General features: G+C 44.9%; 1 protein-coding gene across 3 annotated transcripts in view; it reads left to right on the top strand.

The window, feature by feature from the left end:
• Positions 1 to 20,056, top strand: part of TNN (tenascin N) — a 62,787-nt gene that overhangs the window by 18,921 nt on the left and 23,810 nt on the right. For 2 of the 3 annotated variants that reach the window (XM_058540008.1, XM_058540009.1), the window contains 6 exons: positions 6,077 to 6,340; positions 9,949 to 10,212; positions 10,871 to 11,134; positions 13,499 to 13,762; positions 15,795 to 16,058; positions 17,199 to 17,462. In XM_058540008.1, coding sequence (XP_058395991.1) covers positions 6,077 to 6,340; positions 9,949 to 10,212; positions 10,871 to 11,134; positions 13,499 to 13,762; positions 15,795 to 16,058; positions 17,199 to 17,462 — 1,584 coding nt within the window. The remainder of the gene's footprint in view (positions 1 to 6,076; positions 6,341 to 9,948; positions 10,213 to 10,870; positions 11,135 to 13,498; positions 13,763 to 15,794; positions 16,059 to 17,198; positions 17,463 to 20,056) is intronic. The other variant, XM_058540010.1, reaches the window with a different exon arrangement.

Genomic DNA, 20,056 nt, shown 5'->3' with positions numbered 1-20,056 from the left:
GAGCGTCACAGCCACCTCACATCAAATGACAAGAAGGGCAGGCCACTAACTAAGAGGTCATGCTATCACTTTGTCCTCAGTTTCTCCATCTGTAAAATGAAAGGTTGGACTAAATGAGTTTAAAGTTCCTTTTCCTGTATTTTTTTATGATTACGAGTCGTTTAGTACCTTCCATGATTCATGCCTTTCCATGATGAGTATAAAACAAAGGCTAGGTTGCGGTGTTGTAAGTTCACCAGCTCCCCTGTACGGCAGGGCACACGGCCCAGCATGGTCACTTGTTAACAATTTCCTCAGAGCTTTCCCTTAGATTATGCTATGAAATAGCAGTTTTGCTTCTCTTATTATCCTTTTCACTTTTTACTGCTTTCCAAACACAATGCCCCATTTGAAATGGCCCAGGCGCTAAAAGTTTCCTTCCCAAACTCTTCATGTGTCAAGATGAGCTCCTGTCAGCATTGAGAGCTCCTGTCTCGCACACTCCTGCCCTACACACATACTCAGTGGCCGAAAAATGATGGTGATCCCTAGCATTTGAGTGCCCACTGAATTCTAGGTACTCTGGGGCTTCATAATTATCTTTGGTTCTTATAATAGCATTGTAAGCATTATTATTCCCATTTTACAGATGAGAAAATTGAAGCCTACGAAGTTGAGGAGATTCAGAGTAAACTAGTGAATGGCATTTGAGCGTAGGTTTGCTTGAGGCCAAACCATAACCTTTCCAGAAGCAAAGCTAGAGGACAGCAAGAAGATGGGTTGCTCTCGATCACATTCTCTAAAAATGGTGCCTTTTAAATAATTTTATTGCCACAATGAAAAGCAGTAGAGGAGACCTGAGAAAGCAAGACCATGAAATGCATAGGTAATCCAAAGGCACCTCTTCCATGAATTCACCTTCACGCCAGTGGCATAGGCCCTGTCTCCCATGTCTGTCCCCAAGCCCACGTCTCCATAGATTTTAGACCCTGACTGTGCCATTTTCCACTATGCCAGCTGGGTGATTCACAAGTGGCCACTGTGAATGGAGAAAGCTGTTCTAATGCCAGTGGTCATGGGCTGGAGTATGGACCTGTGCTGTTAGGTGTTCCAACATAGACCGAGGACAGCCATATCCTACCCAACCCTGTGGTGAATCTTGTTATAAAGTGGAGTACACTTTCCTGATGTGCCTAGAGCTCTTAATTAGCCTCTTCTGTATGCTCAGTTTTGTAAATTAGATCTCTTTGAAGTGGGGCTTACCTTTATTCCAACACATGCTCTCAAAGGTGAGTCCCACCAACCAAACCTTCCAAGTCTTATCATAAATCCCTCTGACCTTGACACACTCTGAGAAAGGTCCCCCCAGGGTTGCCAGTGTCCAGCAGGTGGGGAGTTGCAGCCTGAGGAGGAAGCTGGGGCCAGGACGGGAGAGCCTGTCTCCTAGTTGGGGCTACTGCTGTGGCTCATCTGTGATTTGGCCAGCTGCTGCAGCTACTGGCAGGCTTTGCTCCATGGAAAGCTGTTTATGATCCCCATATCCTTCTCAGCAGAGAGGGAGATTTTGGTTCTGCTAAGCTGGCTTCTTCTAGCAATGTGTCCTGTCATGGGGGGTCCCATTGCTGAGACTTTCCTCCTACTTCTATGTCTTGGCGTCTGGTTCCCACCCCGAGATTTATCAAGGAGAAGAGCACTCTGTGAAGAGCCTCCTTCTGGCTTAAGTTGTTGTTGTTAGGGAATTGAGAGAAAGGGAGCAGAGAGTCCTGACTTCCAGGCTGGCCCAGCCTCTGACTGGCTTTACGAGCTTGGAGAAGTCACATCTCCTCTCTGGGCTAGGTCTCTGTAACCCTGGCATGGTATGATTCTATTTTCCTTCCTACCTTCCTACTCTCCATAGCCAATGTGCCTTTTCCTGGTTCTTCCCCATTCCTGGGGTGCTCTGGGACTATGGGGGGAAAGGAGCTTCAGGGCTGGTTACTGCTTGCTCCATCCACCCATGTGGATGTGATGGATCTTGAGAGGGCTGTATACATGGCAGCCCTGACCCTATGAAGCCATGGGCCTGTGCTGTGGGTCCTGGTAGCTGTGGTGGCAAGCACTGATCTGGGGCAGGGAGAGGTGGTGGGAGGCACTTCTGGGACCCTGGGTTGTACAGATTGTGGGTCACTTTGGAGAGGATGAGGGCCAAGGACTTCAAGAGCAAGACTGTCTAGTGTTCTTGCTCCCTTCTTCCCTATCTGCACGTTTCCATCCTGAGTGTCCCCATTCCCAATTCAGCACTAATTTCCCCAGATTGAGGGGGAATTCTCCACCTTTGGAGACTCTTTTCACTTCCTCCCTATCATGTGCAGAATCATGCTTTGCACAGAAAGGGGCAACAAGGTGGGGAGGGAGTCCTTTCTATGGTTGTGCACACTTTCTCCTGTGCATCCTCTCAGAGCCTGCTCGAGCCTCCAGAGGCCAAGGACATGGCCCTGTTGGTATCTACATCCTGATTGCTCTGCCTTCTCATCCCAGGAGGCCCACTCTGCCAGTGAGGTATGCCAGCCTCTGTCTCCCAGAGGTGACACTCTAAGACCATTTCCTCTCTCTAGTTGTCACTCCAAGCTCCAATCTACCAGTGCTGCTGGATTTCAGATTGCAGGAAACTTTCAGGTCATACTTTATTTTATTTAAAATTTATTATTATTATTATTAGTAGTAGTAGTTCCATAAGAAAAGGCTGATGATTGTGCTGCTTAGCATGCAGTGGTGTAAAGTGGAAATGTGTAGTCTTTGATAGATAGGAATGAGTTCAAATTTTGACTCTACCATTTAATATTTCCAAAAGCAAACTCTTGGTCCCATTTCTCTCCCCACCCTCTCCTGTAGACCCTGCCCTCCCTCAGATCTCCCCATCTCTGTAATGGTCACTCCGTTCTGCAAACTGCTTAGGCCCCAAACCAGCAAGTCGTTGTATCCCACATCGAATCCATCAGCAGATTCTGAGAGCTTTACCTGTGAAATCTCCTCAGTTCAACCTTTCTCGTGACTTTCATCGCTGCCACAGTCGTCCACATTCCTGTCATCTTGCACATAAACTGTGGTAGGCACCTCCCAGGTGACCTCCACTCTTGACCTGCTACAGTCTGTACTCTCTGCAGCAGCCACAGTTATCCTTTTATATCACAAGTCAGATCATGCCATTCTTTTGTGCAAAACTCCCAGAAGCTTCTCATCTCATTCAGTGCAAAAGCCAAAGTCATTACAATAGCCTTCAAGGCTGTCCACTTGCCCCTTCACCTCATTGGCCTCACCTCTAGCCACTTGACCCTCTCAGTTACTCTGTCCAGAGGCACTGGCCTCCTGCTGTTCGCTGAATACGTGCAGCAGGGCCTTTGAACTTGCTGCTCCTTCTGCCTGGAATGACGTTCCCCAGATTGCACGTGGCCCGCTGCCTCACGTATTTAGGACTTTGTTTGAATGTTACCTTCTCAGTGAACAGATCTTTGTTGACCTCCCTGTCTAGAATCACAGATTATCTTTTGTCCACTGTTTTCTAATCCCTTTACCTTGCCTTATGGGACTTCCCAGTACTATCACCTCTTGTTTATTGTCTGGCTCCTCTAGGAGAATGTAAGCTCCCTTGCAGAGAGTCTTTATTTTGTTCATTGCTTATATTAGTATCCTAGGGCTGCTGTAACAGAGTACCAAAAACCGGGTGGCTTAGAACTACAGAAACTGATTGTCTGGGGCTGGCCCACTGGTGCAAGTAGTTAAGTGTGCGCGCTCCACTGTGGCGGCCCCAGGGTTCACCGGTTTGGATCCCGGGCGCGCACCGACGCACCACTTGTCAAGCCATGCTGTGGCGGTGTCTCATATAAAGTGGAGGAAGATGAGCACCGATGTTAGCCCAAGGCCAGTCTTCCTCAGCAAAAAAGAGGAGGATTGGCAGATGTTAGCTCAGGGCTGATCTTCCTCACAAAAAAAAAAAAAGGAAAGAAACTGTCTCACAGTTGTGGAGGCTAGAAGTCTGAAATCAAGGTGTCAGCAGGGCCGTGCTCTCTCTGACAGTTCTAGGGGAGAATCCTTCCTTACTTCTGCCTTCTGGAGTTTGTTGGAAATCTTTGGCATTCCTTGACTTGTAGATGCTCCAGTCACATAGCTGTCTTCTCCTTGTGTGCCTTCACGTTGTCTTTCCTCTGTGTGTGTCTGTCTCTGTATCTAAATTCCCCCCTTTTATAAGGAAACGAGTTTTATTGGGTTAGGCCCTCCCTAATGACCTCATTTTAATTTGATCATCTCTAGAAAGACTCTATTTCTAAATAGGGTCGCATTCTGAGTTACTGAGGGTTAACACTTCAATATGTCTTTTTGGGGGAGTTACAATTTAACTCATAACACTGTTGAATCCCAAGCTCAAATAGGCACTCATTGAATGTTTGTAGAATGAATCAGTGACTACCATTTACTAGTGGCCTTGGGCATGTTATCTGACCTCTCCGAGCCTGGCATATAGTTAGTGCCCTAAAAATGGTAACTATTATTAATTTTCTGAACTAGTACGTGGGGAATCTGATAAATGCCTTGCATTACTATATGAGGTTTGACAAGGTAATGTATGAAAAGCACCTGACACTTAGTATGTGCTCAATAAATGGTAGTCAATTTATTAAATAAAACTTGCACTGCCTGTGGTGATGGAACATATTTCATTTCCTTGCGCCCAGATAAAACACTGTCACTGTGCTCGAGAAAGGTGCATTATAGTTGATGTTAAAAAATACAGCCGTGTAAAGTTGTAACTTCTCTGCTGCAGACCCCTTGACCAAGACAAGTAAAGCAGAATAGGGAGGAAGGAAAATGCTTAGGTTTCTGAGAGTAAGAAACTGTTGTGTGTGTCTTACCCAAAAGGATACCAATCTGCATGGAGGGAGGGTTCTCATGGCGTGCCTCGGCTTTGTTCTGTGCAGCATCTGTATCAGAGACTGTGATGGATGCACTCAGATGGCTTACTGATTAAGTTTGCAAATGCTAAGAAGCTGGCAAGGAAAGTGGGCATGTTGAATGAAAGACTAAATTATAAATGGAATCTATAAGATAAGATATAGCAAGGATAAATGTTGAGTCCAGGAAATCTATCATATATGCAAAGAATTGGAAAGATGTGACAATGTGGAGGTTCTCAACCTTTGATATGCATCAGAATCACCTGTGGAGTTTGGTTATTTGTTTTTTAGATAAAGATGTCAGGGCTTACCTGAGACCTTCTGAAGTGGACTCTCTGGTGGTGGGACTTACTAGTTGCCTGGTGTTGACAAAGGTTGAGAACCCTTGGGTTAGCAGGGACGTATGTGACAAAACTTAGGAATTTTCTGAGTCTGTGGGCTGAGGATACGTTATTGAGAAGCAAAGTGTCTAGGACATGGAGGGCATATTGTTCTGGGTTAGTCCTTCTAGAATATGAACTCTGCATGGGTAGGGATTTCTGACTGTTTTGTTCATTGGTGACTCCTGAGTACCATTACATTCCACGCATGAATGGACGCTCAGTGAATTGTTGAATGAATGAACTCCATTTTGGGAATTTTTCTCCAAAAAGGGAAAGAAAGGTGCATGTCTAGATGTAAGTACCAGGCCTAGAAACTATAATTTGGAAGTTTATAATGTAAGTTTATAAGAATATAATATAATTTATGTTTATAACTTATAAGTATATGAAATGGAGAGGAGAAACTGTCTTGATTAGAGGAGAATGATAACTATTCTTGAATACTTGCTGGATGGTCTCTTGGAAGAGGAATGAGGTGTATTCTATGTGCCAACTGAGGGTAGACATACTTGAAGGAGTTAGGCTTCCAGTGGCTACACTTGGAGCAGTTTTCTGTAATGTGTTCAGTGTTTGAAAATGGAAAGGATTGTTTTGTCCATCAGGGAGCCCTTTCTCAGCTTAGGTTTCAAGCAGACGCCAGTTATCCACCTGTCACAGATGACAGAGACCGTCTTGCATTGTGTTCTATGGAACTATGTCCCCCAGATGAACTAGATCTTGAAGCATCTGTGATCAAGACCAGCCAGATGCTTCTCTAATTTTTCTTTCTCATATATTTTTATGAAGAAATTGATAGTCCAACCAATGTGGTCACCGATCGAGTGACAGAAGACACGGCAATGGTCACCTGGGACCCAGTCCAGGCTGTCATAGATAAGTACATGGTACGCTACATCTCCGCTGATGGGGAGAGCAAGGACACAGCGGTACCCAAGGAGCAGAACAGCACCATCTTGACGGGCCTGAAGCCGGGAGAGGCGTACAGAGTCTATGTTTGGGCTGAGAAAGGCAACCAGGAGAGCAAGAAGGCCGACACCAAGGCCCTCACAGGTAATGGAAGAATGGGAGCAAAAACAGGGTTCCTCACGGCAGGGAGAATGTTGATTTTTGAATCAGGAGGCCGATGTCCACCTAGCATCAGTTCTCTTGTTTGCAGGGGTGGTGGATGGGGTTGCAAAAGCAGTTTTGAATTTCATGATTATGAATTTTTTCCTTTTTAATCTCAAACAAAAGGGACCAGCCTTTTTATTTGATACAGAAGGTCATACTTATTTGGGTTGGAATTCCATATGCGACTCCCTCAGAGTAGACTAACACTTTCTAATTTTCATTTTTTGGATGCGAAAACTCAAAACATTTGGCTGACAGTGGATTTGCATGCTTATCTCAGTCTGTGGGGACAGTACAGGCACTTTGCGTAGGATCTGGAGCTCTCTTTCAGACCATGGAAATGGTTTGCTTCCTGAGTCAACATTCAGCAAATGTACGATTCTGCCTTTAAGCTTGCAGAAACTGAAGGGATCTTCACCCAGTCCTTCTGCTCAGCTCTGGCCTGCAGTGTCCTGAGACTGCATGAGGCCGTATCTAGGACATTCTTTCTGCTTAAACCCTCCTCTGGCACTATCACTGGATTCAGAAAAGCCTGATCCTGAAGCCCACTTGAGGTTCCAAACACTTGACAGAAAATCATAGAACAGGATTCAGTTATCAGTTGGGCTCTGTTTTGGAAGTCACTTAGTGTAGAGACTCTCAGAGAAGCAGATAATTAGGAACATGGTTTCAGAGGCCTGACTGTCCAAGACTCTTTTTTTTTTTTTTGTGAGGAAGATCAGCCCTGAGCTAACATCCATGCCAATCCTCCTCTTTTTGCTGAAGAAGACCAGCCCTGAGCTAACATATATTGCCAATCCTCCTCCCTTTTGTTTTTTTCCCCCTTTTTCTCCCCAAAGCCCCAATAGATAGTTGTATGTCATAGTTGCACATCCTTTCAGCTGCTGTACGTGGGACGCTGCCTCAGCATGGCCGGACAAGCAGTGTGTTGGTGCGCTCCTGGATCCGAACCAGGGCCACCAGTAGCGGAGCGCATGCACCCAACCGCTAAGCCATGGGGCTCTCCCCCGACTGTCCAAGTTTTAATCCCAGATCTACCTTTACTAGCTGAGTGGCTTTGGGAAAGTTACTTCACTTCTGTTCTTCAGATTCTCATCTATAAAATGGGGGCATCTGAGTGTCACATGAGTTAATTCATGTAAGTGCCTGACATATAGCAAGTGCTACATAAGTTACAGTAGTGATTAATTCTTAGCATGTGTCTTAGTCTGCTCGGGCTGCTGTAACAAAATTCCATAGACTGGGTGGCTCTAACAACAGAAATTTATTTCTCACGGTTCTGGAGGCTGGAAAGTCCCACCATCTGGGTGCTGGCTGATTCAGTTCCTGGTGAGGACCTTCTTCTTGGCTTACAGGCAGCCGCCTTCTTCCTGTACCCTTACGTGACAGAGAGAGGAAGCTCTGGTCTCTTCTTCTTGTTATGAAGGCACTAAGGCCATCATGGGAGCCCATCCTCATGACCTCATCTAAACCTAATTTGCCTTCCAAAGGTCTCACCTCCAAATGCCATCAAATTGGAGGTTATGGCTTCAACATATTAATTTTAGGGGGGCACATTCATTCTGTAGCAAATGTTAATCAGCATTTAGCCCTTGAAGCATTTCGTGATGTACAGCCTCCTGGGCCCAGGTGGGCCTTATCTCTTCCAGGGGAAGGAGAAGAAGTTGACAGTAAGGATGGTGAGATCTAGGTTTGTTTAAAGTCAGGATCAGCAAACTTTCTGTAAAGGGCCAGATAGTAAATATTTTCAGCTTTGGGGGCCGTACAGTCTCTGTTTCAACCACTCGACTCTGCCAGTGAAATGAGAAAACAGCCATGAACAAAATGTAAAAGAACTGGCATAACAGTGTCCCAATAAAACTTTATTTATAAAAATAGGCAGTGGGTCAGATTTGGCCCATGGGCTATAGATTGCCAACTCCTGGTTTATATTATACATGGCTTTCCGTTTACCAGGATTTTGAGTGTTGTGAAAAGAAAAAGCATGTGAGTCACCTTTTTAAGACAGTGGAAGTTGGAATAGAGAAGAACCTTCCCCTCCCTCAGGCTGGGACGGTGTGAGTAAGCACTCCAGCTTATGGGAGCCACTGGGGTGTGGTATTGCCGGGGGTGTCAGGCACACAGCTAGGCTTTGGGGGTACAAGGATAAAAGACACAGTTTGTGCTCATATGGCATTCACAATACTCTGGGTAGAGAAAACAAGTCAAATAGATAAAGTGCAATGAGTTACATTCTAGAGCAAATAAATGTTCCTGGAACTGTGGGAACCTGAAAAAAGGGTACCTACCATAGCCTGGGATGGAGAGGGGTTATGGCAGCTGTAGAAGGAGGTGACACCTGGACAGAACCTAGAAGGATGCGCGAGTGTTAGCAGTGGGAGCAGCATATGCAAAGACCTAAGGTGTGGGAATGTGACATGTTGGTTTTCTGTCACATCTTAACATGCAGTTATCTGTTAAGTGGTGTTTCTGGTGGACAGGTCGGTGAGAGTGGTGGAGTAGTGAAGGATGAGGCTGGAGCGTTAAAGCCAGCTCAGAATCCCGGAGCTAAACTGTTTGTCCTTGTATGTCAGCTGTCTGTGGTGCGTTCTGAACTCTTCTTAAGGCAGCTTATCTCCCTTGGCTGTGTGTTCCAGCGAGCTGGCCTGGCCCCACTTGGCAAATGGTGGTACGCAGGTTTGAAACACAGTTGCTATCGCAGAGAGCTCAGCCTTCTGAGGAGGTGGTTTTTGAAACGGGATAATAAAAGTCATGCTAATCATGCACCCAATATCTTGAATTTTTGACTCTAGAAGGGTTTACATTTTGAGGAGAAAGTGGTATTTCATTCCTCAAATGACGTTCGTAATAACAAGGAGCTCATATTTAAGCATTTACTATGCAATATCTCATTTACTATTCACCAAAACCTGTGAAGTAGGTACTGATATTTCATTCTTCATACAGATGAGGAGACCAAGACTTAAATTATACAGTTTGTCCAAAGTTAGCAATCAGGAAATGGTGAAGCCCAGGTTCTAATCCAGTTTAACTGCATAGAAACCCAGACAGATTCTACAGGTAGGATGATTTTTATCAGCCCAGACCTCAAATACCAGCAATTTAAAAGTCTCCTGGTTCTCTGGCCACAGACATAGTGATTTATATGGAAAGAACTGACAGCTCCTACTCCCAGGATATTTTTCTTCCCAAAGAAAATATTAGAGCTGATGCAGAGATTTATTGAAGTATAATTGTTTTCAGGTACAAGGGGTCTGGAACTGAAAGAGTGTATTATATAAATCCGGGGTAAAAGAGAAATTTATACATGAAGACCAATTCTTTTTATCCAAAGGCAACTTGTGGGAAAAGTTTATAGAGTTGAGATTTTATGTTGGATTTGTCTGAAAACCCTAGACCATTTGGTTAATTAAACCCTTCACTTATCCCAATCACTGGCATAAAACAGACTCTGAAATTTGTTGGGGGCATCATTTTGATTGTGTGTGTGCTGGCTTTTCAGGAACCAGAGAGTTGGTAAATGCTATACTCTTTCATCTCTCTTAAAGAAATTGACAGCCCAACAAACCTGGTGACTGACCTGGTGACGGAGAACACGGCCACTGTCTCCTGGGACCCGGTGCAGGCCGTCATTGACAGGTACATGGTGCGCTACACCTCTGCTGATGGAGACACCATGGAGGTTCCAGTGGGGAAGGAGCAGAACAGCACCATCCTGACGGACTTGAGGCCGGGCGTGGAGTACACGGTCCACGTGTGGGCCGAGAAGGGGGACCGGGAGAGCAAGAAGGCCGACACCAAGGCCCCAACAGGTAACAAGAGAAAGATGGTCAATTGGAATTGAATTTTGAGCGTGTGGATTTGAGTGTGCATGGTGTCAAAAGATGTGACCTGAGTTGAGAGACTTTACAAAGGAAGTCTTAAAGATCAAAGAAAGACAGTGAGCTTTCGTGGTGATCTCAATGAGCTGCCTTTCCCTGACAGTGATGAGCTGCCCATGGAACCACTCAACCCATAGAAGGGAGAAGTAAAATTGTGCAGTAGCCATGTTTTTAGCAGCCTCAGCAAAGACGTTTATAGGATCTGGTCACTGCAATGCTTATGATAATAGTTTTAGAATGATTGCCTGTGAAGTAGCCCCTGATAAAATGATAAATTAGCTCCCCTGAACACCATGGCAGATGTTTAATTGATGGTTTTGATGTGCCGTAATGTTGTTAAGAAGACATCATTGTTCCTCCCACATTTTAGGGAGCTGAAAGCCAAAAAAGTATGTCAAACTTATAATAACTAGTCCTTAGAAATTGAGAACCAGGCTTACTTTCTCCCTTGACTCCCACCAGCGACTCTGGATGGGAATGCCATTGCCTTGTGCTAAGAGAGCTCTAGAAGATGAAAATCGTGGTGATGGGGTGGTGGGTATCTCTTCCATGGCTTCAAAGCTTAGGCTTTTCCAACATTTTCTTAAAGAAATTGACAGCCCCAAAAACCTGGTGACCGACCGGGTGACAGAGAACACGGCCACCATCTCCTGGGACTCGGTGCAGGCCGTCATCGACAGGTACATGGTGCGCTACACCTCTGCTGATGGAGACACCAGGGAGGTTCCAGTGGGGAAGGAGCAGAACAGCACCGTCCTGACATACCTGAGGCCCGGCGTGGAGTACATGGTCCACGTGTGGGCTGAGAAGGGGGACCAGGCGAGCAAGAAGGCTGACACCAAGGCCCCGACAGGTAATGGAGCATGCATCGTAACTGTGTCACTGCTAAGCTCGTAGTCTGTCTAGGTTGGTTTTCCTTCTCTGACCTTGGCAGAAAGGGAGGTTTTATGGGAGAGCAGATTGGTATCCTTCCGTAGTAAATGTGTGCCCCTTACTTCCATTGAATGGCTTCTCTCTGAATGTATAGCTCATCCTGTGGTCTCCGAACTTTGGTCTTTAGAGATTGATGTTATTGCTCACAGTCCTTTGTTCTCTGCCTGTGCACCTTCTTTGTTATTAACACACTAAAGGCTTCACCGTGATAAGGGATAAATATGAAGAAAGCACAAGTACCGATCATGCTGAGGGAGCCAGACTTGTAGACTGTGGTCCAAAAATGACTTTTTCCCCCTCCTCACCTGTTTAAACACTATCTGTGGAACTTGGTTGTGTTTCTGCCCTTTTGGATAAATGTTTTAGGCGGAAACAATAACAATGTTTTATTAGCTAAAAAGAAGCAAATATCTAGTCACTTTTAATCCCCCAAATGTATGATTTTAGTAATTAAAATGCCCATACTCGTGTAATAATGCATACTTCATTTAAAGCTGAAGCTTCTCCTCTCCGTCCCCGTGGGCCGTAACCGCCTTCCGCGGGAAGGGGAGGTGCACGACTTATCTTGTGTTTCCCTTTTTGTACTTGAAGCCCTGTCCTTCCAGCATGCTCGCTGCAGTTTCTGACCCATTTGTGTTTGACACAGCTGGGAGGGAGGTAGGGGGTCAAGAGGGAGGTAAGGGGTCAGGAGGGCGGTAAGGGGTCCCAGAGGAGGAGAGGCAAGGGGTCATGGAAGTCTTGCTTGACTATAACAGTCACAGCTGGCTTGGGCCTGTCATGGGATCTGACAAGTTTTCAAGCTCTTTCCCTCATGGAACACTTCTGTGGGTTCTTCAGGGACACCTTATGTGTCCTCCTCTGCTCAGATCTCTCCCTGTAGTGATCCTGTGGGCAAAGGCATCTCTCCTACTGGTTTCCTACTCCCCTTCCTCTGCCCACATATCTGGGGGTGCACTCCAGTGCCTTTCTGATGGGGTCACCTCACCCCTTTAGGTGATCCTCTTTGGGCAGCTTCTTAAATAACCCCAGGTGGGCTGTCCTTTGCTTGTTCTACATCTGGTCCATGGGGAATACACATGCATCCTTTGTCCATTCAATTGGATGCATGTCTTTGGCAATACTGGAGCCTCTCATTCCTCTGCATCAGAGCAACCAGACATTTTCTTACCTCTTAGGTATTTTAGGAGTGTGTCAGACACCAGCAGCGTGGTCTTCTCCAAGCATTGGGCAGGGTTTCTGAAACTTGGCTCTATTGATAATTTGGGTTGGATAATTATTGTTGCAAGAGTCTGCTTGTGCAGTGTAGGATGTTTATCAGGATCCCTGGCCTCTACCCATTAGATGCCAGTGCCTTTCTATCCCACATTGAATTGTGACAACTAAAAATTTCTCCAGACATTGCCAATTGCCCGTGGTTGAGAACCACTGCTCTAGGGTATACATAACAACCTCTGTAAGGGATCCCATTGAAACTGCTTATTCGAGGCTTGGGTCTCACCCATGGGACTCACAGTGAAACTGTCTCCAAAGAATTCAACTCTAAGTCCCACCTCTTTGCTCTCTCCAACCTCTTTCCTAGTCTGGAGATGGTTGGTCAGTCAAGGACCATAAAACTGTTGGTCCTGCCTTGGTTGTGGGCACTCAAGTTGGAATGTAGATACCAGTGTTCTTGGGGGTCACAGCCTAAACCAAGATAAGAATAGTCCCACTCGAAGGTACCATTGCACATGTGTGATGGACTCTAGGAGCAAAGACTTTAGGGAAATGGCTTTTGCAATGAACCATTTGGAACAAAGAAATGCTATTATTTCCTTGGCAAATACATTTTTGAATACCTTCTCTGTGTGTGGTGTGGCAGAGTATAATCTTGTACGTTTATAAAATATTAACAAACTGATAGCGTTAATAATAGCTTATGGTCATTGGGCATTCACTCCTTGCCAGGAACTGTCACAAGGGACATGTTATTAACTCATGTAATACCCCAGAGTTTACAGATAAGATACTGAGGCCCAGCCAGAGGCAGCTGAGTTGTCCAGGGCCACTGACTTTTGTTGTCCAGCTCTTCTAACTCTGGATCTAGTGCTCATTCTACTGTCCTGTGATGCCTCCTTGAGGATCCAAGAGTCTAGCTGTGGAAAGAAGATCTATGTCCATGAAACCACTGAAAACCGACGTATGAGATGTGAAAACCATAAGACCAAGAAACTGCCTCACCCCAAGCAACATGGCCACAAGATCTCATTCTGTTAGTAGTGTTTATTGATCATCGTTTTCCTTTCAGACATTGACAGCCCCAAAAACCTGGTGACTGACTTGGTGACGGAGAACACGGCCACCATCTCCTGGGACCCGGTGCAAGCCGTCATTGACAGGTACATGGTGCGCTACACCTCTGCTGATGGAGACACCAGGGAGGTTCCAGTGGGGAAGGAGCAGAACAGCACCATCCTGACGGACCTGAGGCCGGGCGTGGAGTACACGGTCCACGTGTGGGCCGAGAAGGGGGATCGAGAGAGCAAGAAGGCTGACACCAAGGCCCCAACAGGTAATGGAGCATTATTCTTTGGGGATGTAAGCCTTGTCATGCTAAGCCTATGGCTGGTCAAGTTTTATTTTCCTGCCCTGACATTGACAGAATTGATGATCTATGGAAGAACAGGATGGTAGACTTCTGTCAGACTACACACACTATCTCTCACTTCCCTTTTACACATTATTTCAAAGTAAGAAGCTCACATTTGGCCTCATACTTTGGTGTCTTGTAAAGATAAATGGCAGGGGGTCCTGTCCACCCACTATTCCTCCCATTGTGTATTTCCTTTGTGATCAGTCATTACATGTTTCTTCTTGAAAGGGAAGAGATATAAAGAAACCATATGTGTTAGGATCTGTGAGCTAAGTACGTTAGAGAAATGGCTTTTGCTGTGATCTCTTTGGAAGAAGAAAGGATAACTGCTTTCTTAGTGGATAAATCGTCTTTTGAGTACTGTGTGCTCCGTTCTGAGGATCCTAAGGTTGCACTTATGCACAATAACAGTTCCTAATTTTTAAAGCTCTTTCATCTCTGCTTCCTCATTTTTTAAGAACAGATTTATTGAGATATAATTTACGTACTATAAAATTCACCCATTTTAAATGTTCAATTCAGAGGTTTTTAGTATATTCACAGAGTTGTGCAACCATCGCCACTATCTAATTTAGAACGTTTTTATCATCACCGCAAAAAGAAACCCCATACCCATTACCAGTCATTACCCATCCCCACTTCCTCCAGCCCTAGGGAACTACTACCTTTTTTTTTTTTTTAGAATTTGTTTTTTGAGGAAGATTAGCCCAGTGCTAACATCTGTTGCCAATCTTCCTCTTTTTTTTTTTTCTCCCCAAGGCTCCAGTAGATAGTTGTATGTCATAGTTGTACATCCTTCTAGTTGCTCTATGTGGGATGCCGCCTCAGCATGGCTTGATGAGCAGTGAGTAGGTCTGCGCCCAAGATCCAAACCAGCGAACACCAGGCTGCCAAAGTGGAACACATGAACTTCACCGCTCCGCCACCGGCTGGCCCCTAATCTAGTCTCATAGATTTCTTTGTTCTGGACGTTTCATATACATGGATTCGTACAACACGTAGCCTTTTGTGACTAGCTTTGTTCACTAAACATAATATTTTCAAGGTTCATCCATGTTGTAGCATGTATCAGTACCTCATTTTATTGCCAAATAATATTCCGTCGTTATGGATATAACACATTTTGTTTATCCATTTGTCAGTTGATAGGCATTTGGGTTGTTTCCACTTTTTGGCTATTGTGAATAATGATGCTATGAGCATTTGTGTACAAATTTTTGTGTGGACATATATTTTCAGGTCTTGTGGGTACATACCTAGAAGCGGAATTGCTGGGTCATATGGTAACTCTTGTTTAATTTTTTGAGGAACCACCAAATTGTTGCACTATTGTACATTCCCACCAGCAATGAATGAAGGTTATATTCCTCATTTACTTGGTCCTGAGAGGAATTTGTTGTGATGGGTAGAGCAGGAATCAATATTCCCCATTCTACAGTTGAGAAACCTCAAATACATGTGCATGATTTCTCTAAGTCACGAAGTTAGCTGATGATTCATTGAGTCAGATTCATGGAATATTCCATGGAATATTATGGTACCTTAAAATCTATTTAATAAGGCCCACATTTTACAAGTGAGGAAACTGAGGCCCAGCCAGAGGCACAGAGTTGTCCAGGGCCACAGCTAACTGATGGCAGAGCTGGGCCTAGATCCCTGGTCTGCTGATTCCAGCCCAGGACTCTTCCTGCCCCTCTGCTCTGCCTCTCCAGGCTGGAAATAGAACCTAGCTCTTCTGACTCTGGATCTAGTGCTCATTCTACTGTCCTGTGATGCCTCCTTGAGGATCCAGGAGTCCAGCTGTGGAAAGAAGATCTATGTCCATGAAGCCACTGAAAACCGACGTATGAGATGTGAAAACCATAGCAGAGGAAACTGCCTCACACCTAGCAACATGGCCACAAACCCTCATTCTGTTAATAGTGTTTGTTGATCATCATTTTTCTTTCAGACATTGACAGCCCCAAAAACCTGGTGACCAACCTGGTAACAGAGAACACGGCCACTGTCTCCTGGGACCCGGTGCAGGCCGTCATTGACAGGTACATGGTGCGCTACACTTCTGCTGATGGAGACACCAGGGAGATTGCAGTGGGGAAGGAGCAGAGCAGTGCCATCCTGACGGACCTGAGGCCGGGCATGGAGTACACGGTCCACGTGTGGGCCGAGAAGGGGGATCGAGAGAGCAAGAAGGCCGACACCAAGGCCCTGACAGGTGACGGAACATTGTTCTTTGGGAACGTAAGCCTTGTCATGCTAAGCCTATGGCTGGTCAAATTTGTTTCCTGCTCTGACACTGGGAGAACTGATGATTTATGGAAGATCAGGATGGTATCCCTTCATATTAGACTGCACACACCATCCTTCACTTCCTTTTGACTAGTGTCCTTACAAGTCAGGTCCACGTGGCAGTCTCCAAGCTACAATTTGCCACGATTGGATGGTCATGTCCAAACACTCCTCCTCTGAGTGCATGAGTCTTTTGTTGTAGAGTGTTGAAGGTCTCATTGAGTTTGTGAATGGGAACAGAAAATAAAAATTATATATTGTTAGTATTAATTATAATATGTGGAAAATTCAACTTTAAAAAGTAGATTTTACATCTACTACAGCAAGTAGATGTATGTGGTTTGCTTTACTATAATCTTTGATGATTTTGGTTTTGAGGATAAAGATAACTTCTATGTTATATCTTATATTATTATGAAAGAGATGTATGGCCATATTTCTGTACAATGATTTAACCAAAAAACCAACATTACAAGTGAATCTATGATATGCTGAAGAATATTAAAACTGGGTTTTAATTTTTGCTGATTCATTTAACAATATGTATTGAGCACTTTCCATTTGCCCTGTTTTCTACTAGGCACTGGGAACCCAGAGAGGAATAGGATGCAGCCCCCTTCCTCTAGGAGCTTACATTTGCCTCTGACTATTAGAATCTTCTTGTATGAAATGGGAGATCTTCATTGACATGATGCTAGAAACAAAATTATTACCTGTTTGTGAACAGAGACTGTGTCTTCTTCAACTGGACTCTGCACATGCTTAGCGCCATGCCTTGTACATAGTGGGAGGTTGATGTACACTTACTGAATGAATAGAGCTTTGTTTTGCTAAACTCTTGGTAGAGGTAATGGTGTAGATTTTCAGATTTGGGTCAACTGTGCTATCTCCTTGAGGAGCCAAAGTTTATCTGGGGAGAGAAGACATATGCCCATGAAGCAGTTAGAGTATATGAGATGGAAAAACCACAAAACATGAAAGGGTCTCACCCCAAGCAAAATGGCCATGAGTTTTTGCACTCTGTGGCCTAGTAATAGTGCATATTGATAAGCACTTTTCCTTTTAGACATTGACAGCCCCCAAAACCTGGTGACCAACCATATGACTGAGAACACAGCTGCTGTCTCCTGGGATCCAGTACAGGCCGTCATTGACAGGTACATGGTGCGCTATACCTCTGCTGATGGAGACACCAGGGAGGTTCCAGTGCAGAAGGAGCAGAACAGCACCATCCTGACGGACCTGAGGCCGGGCGTGGAGTATACGATCCACGTGTGGGCCGAGAAGGGGGACCAGGAGAGCAAGAAGGCCGACACCAAGGCCCCGACAGGTAACAGGAGGGAGGAGAAGAACTAGGGTCATCAATGCAGGTTTGATCTATTGCTGCTGAATTATGACACCACTGCTTTTGGGGTCTGTGACCTCAGGGACTGTGGACTGTTTTAGGAGAGTTTGCTATAAAAAATTTCATTCACCTGAAGAAAAAAAGGATAGTAATGGACTCAGTACTGAGCAACCCCATGAATGTCTTAAAACTCTTACAAAGCCTCTGTTTTTAACCACTGTGCCTCTCTTGCTATGATTATAGCAAATTATAGGGAATAAGGTAAAACCAATATAAAATTACTAAAAACACTGGATAAATAAGTGAGCTGTGGCAAGCTATTTCATGTAGGTTTGACTTAATGGTGGTGTATAGTTTAAAGGAACAGTGTTACTCTGGGCAGCTGAAGCTCTGTGTTCATGTCATCATGCAGCTAATTTTTAATGAGCCTCTTCTAATTGCCAGGCCTGGGATACAGAGGTGAACAAAACAAATATGATCCCTACTCTCTTGAAGTCCAGTGGGAAAGATAGATAACAAACAAGGAAACAAATTTAAAACTGTAAATTATGGTAAATTCTCTGAACAAGGTGAATATGGTGTAGGTGTAGAGAATAACAGGGTAGGAATGTTTCTTAGATGGGATGGGGTGAGTAGTAGTTAAGACACACATCGACAGAAACACCCAAATAACAATTGCTTAAACAAGAAAGAAGGTTATTCTTCCCTTGTGGAATGGTCAGAGTGTAAGTGAGCAAGGGCTGATAGGTAGCTCCGTGGTGCAGGAGACCCAGGCTCCTCTGTATTCTTGCTCAGTCATCCTTCGGGAGTTGCCTTCATCTACATGGTCATCACCCATCCTCATTCCAGCTGGTGGAAAGGGGCGTGGGGAAGAGAAGAACATGACTGGGGGAAAGGGAAGAACATTGTACACATCGATTCTTTCCACGTTCCATTGGCCAGATCCAGACAGAGTGCCAGACCTCACCGTAAGAGAGGCTGGGAAATGAAGTCTTCTGCTGGATGGCCATGTGTGCAGCTTAAGCTTCTGTTATACCGTCCTGTCCAACCCGGTAGCCACTAGCTACGTGTGGCTATTTAAATTTTAATTAATTAAAACTAATTAAAAAATATGTCCTCAGTTGTTCTAGCCACATTTCAAGGGGTCAATAGCTACATGTGACTAATGGCTACTGGATTGGACAGTGAAAATTATAGACTATTTCCATCACTGCAGAGAGATCTGTTGGACAGTGTGATTGTAGAAGAAGAAGAGCATGGATATTGGGGAAAACTAGCCATTTCTGGCAGAGGAAAGAGTATGTGTGATGGCCGTAAGCTGGAACAGCACGGGATGGTTGAAGAACTGAGAAGAGGCTGGTGTCTCTGGATCTTGGAGAGTGAGAGAGAAAGTGGCATGAGATGAAACGGAAGGAGGCAGGGGTCAGATCATACGGGACCATATGGTGCCTAAAAGAGGAAGCATATTAGATTTATTAGAAGAGTGACATGATGCGGTATTCATTTTAAAAAGATTATTCGGGCCACAGTGAGGAGAATAAATGGAAGAGACGACAAGGGCAGAAGTGGGAAGATTAGTAAAGAGGGTATTATAAAAGTCTGGGTGAGAGATGATGATGATTTGGACTAGTGTGATGGCAGTTTGTTGTTAGTGTCATTGAGTCGATTCTGACTCCTAGCGACCCTGTGTACAGCAGAGCGGAACCCTGCCTGGTCTTTTTGCACCATCTTCTCACCTTCTGGCGCTATATCAGACAATGCTCCGCTGCTATTCATAGGATTTTCATGGCCAATTTTTTCAGAAGGGGATGGCCAGGTCCTTCTTCCTAGTCTGTCTTAGCCTGGATGCTCCACTGAAACCTGTCCACCATGGGTGTCCCTGCTGGTATTTGAAATACTGATGGCATAGTTTTCAGCATCACAGCAACATGCAGCCACCACGATATGACAGACAGGTGGTATGGTTCCCTGATCCAGAAATGAACCTGGGCCGCGGCAGTGAGATTGCCAAATCTTAACCACTAGATCACCAGTGAAGGTAGGGATAGAGAAAAGGAGATATCTGGGTACATATTTGGAGGTATAAATGACAGTGTTTATTGATGGATGAGATGTGGGGCAGGAAGAAAATGAAGAATCAAGTATGATTTGTGTTTTTTGACTCGAGCAACATGAAAGATTAGAGCATCATTTTCGGAGAGATGAATAGGTTTGGGGGGGAACATTAACACTTTTATTTAAATTCAAGATATTTGTGAGATTCCTTGGTCAATTGAGTGATTTATTGATTGATTCCGTAAATATTTATTGAGTGTCTAATGCATGCTAGGCACTGTGGTGGATATACAGTTGAAGAATCAAGTCAGGGGCTCAGAATTATACATATTGGGGAGTCATGAGCATCTACTTGGTATTTAAAGCTGTGGACATGGGTGAGATCACCTAGGGAGAAGTGCAGAGAGAGAGGAAGAGAGGGAACCTTGGGTGCCCCAGTATTTACAGGTTGCTGACAAGGGAGACTGAGGAGGAGTCAGGGAGTTAGGAGGAAACCACGAGAGTGTGTAGTCATGGAAGCCTAG

The sequence above is a fragment of the Diceros bicornis genome, chromosome 4 (assembly GCF_020826845.1).
Source record: "Diceros bicornis minor isolate mBicDic1 chromosome 4, mDicBic1.mat.cur, whole genome shotgun sequence".
Taxonomy (NCBI): Eukaryota; Metazoa; Chordata; class Mammalia; order Perissodactyla; family Rhinocerotidae; genus Diceros; species Diceros bicornis.
The sequence above is the reverse complement of the archived record's forward strand: the minus strand, read 5'-3'. Positions and strand labels throughout refer to the sequence as shown.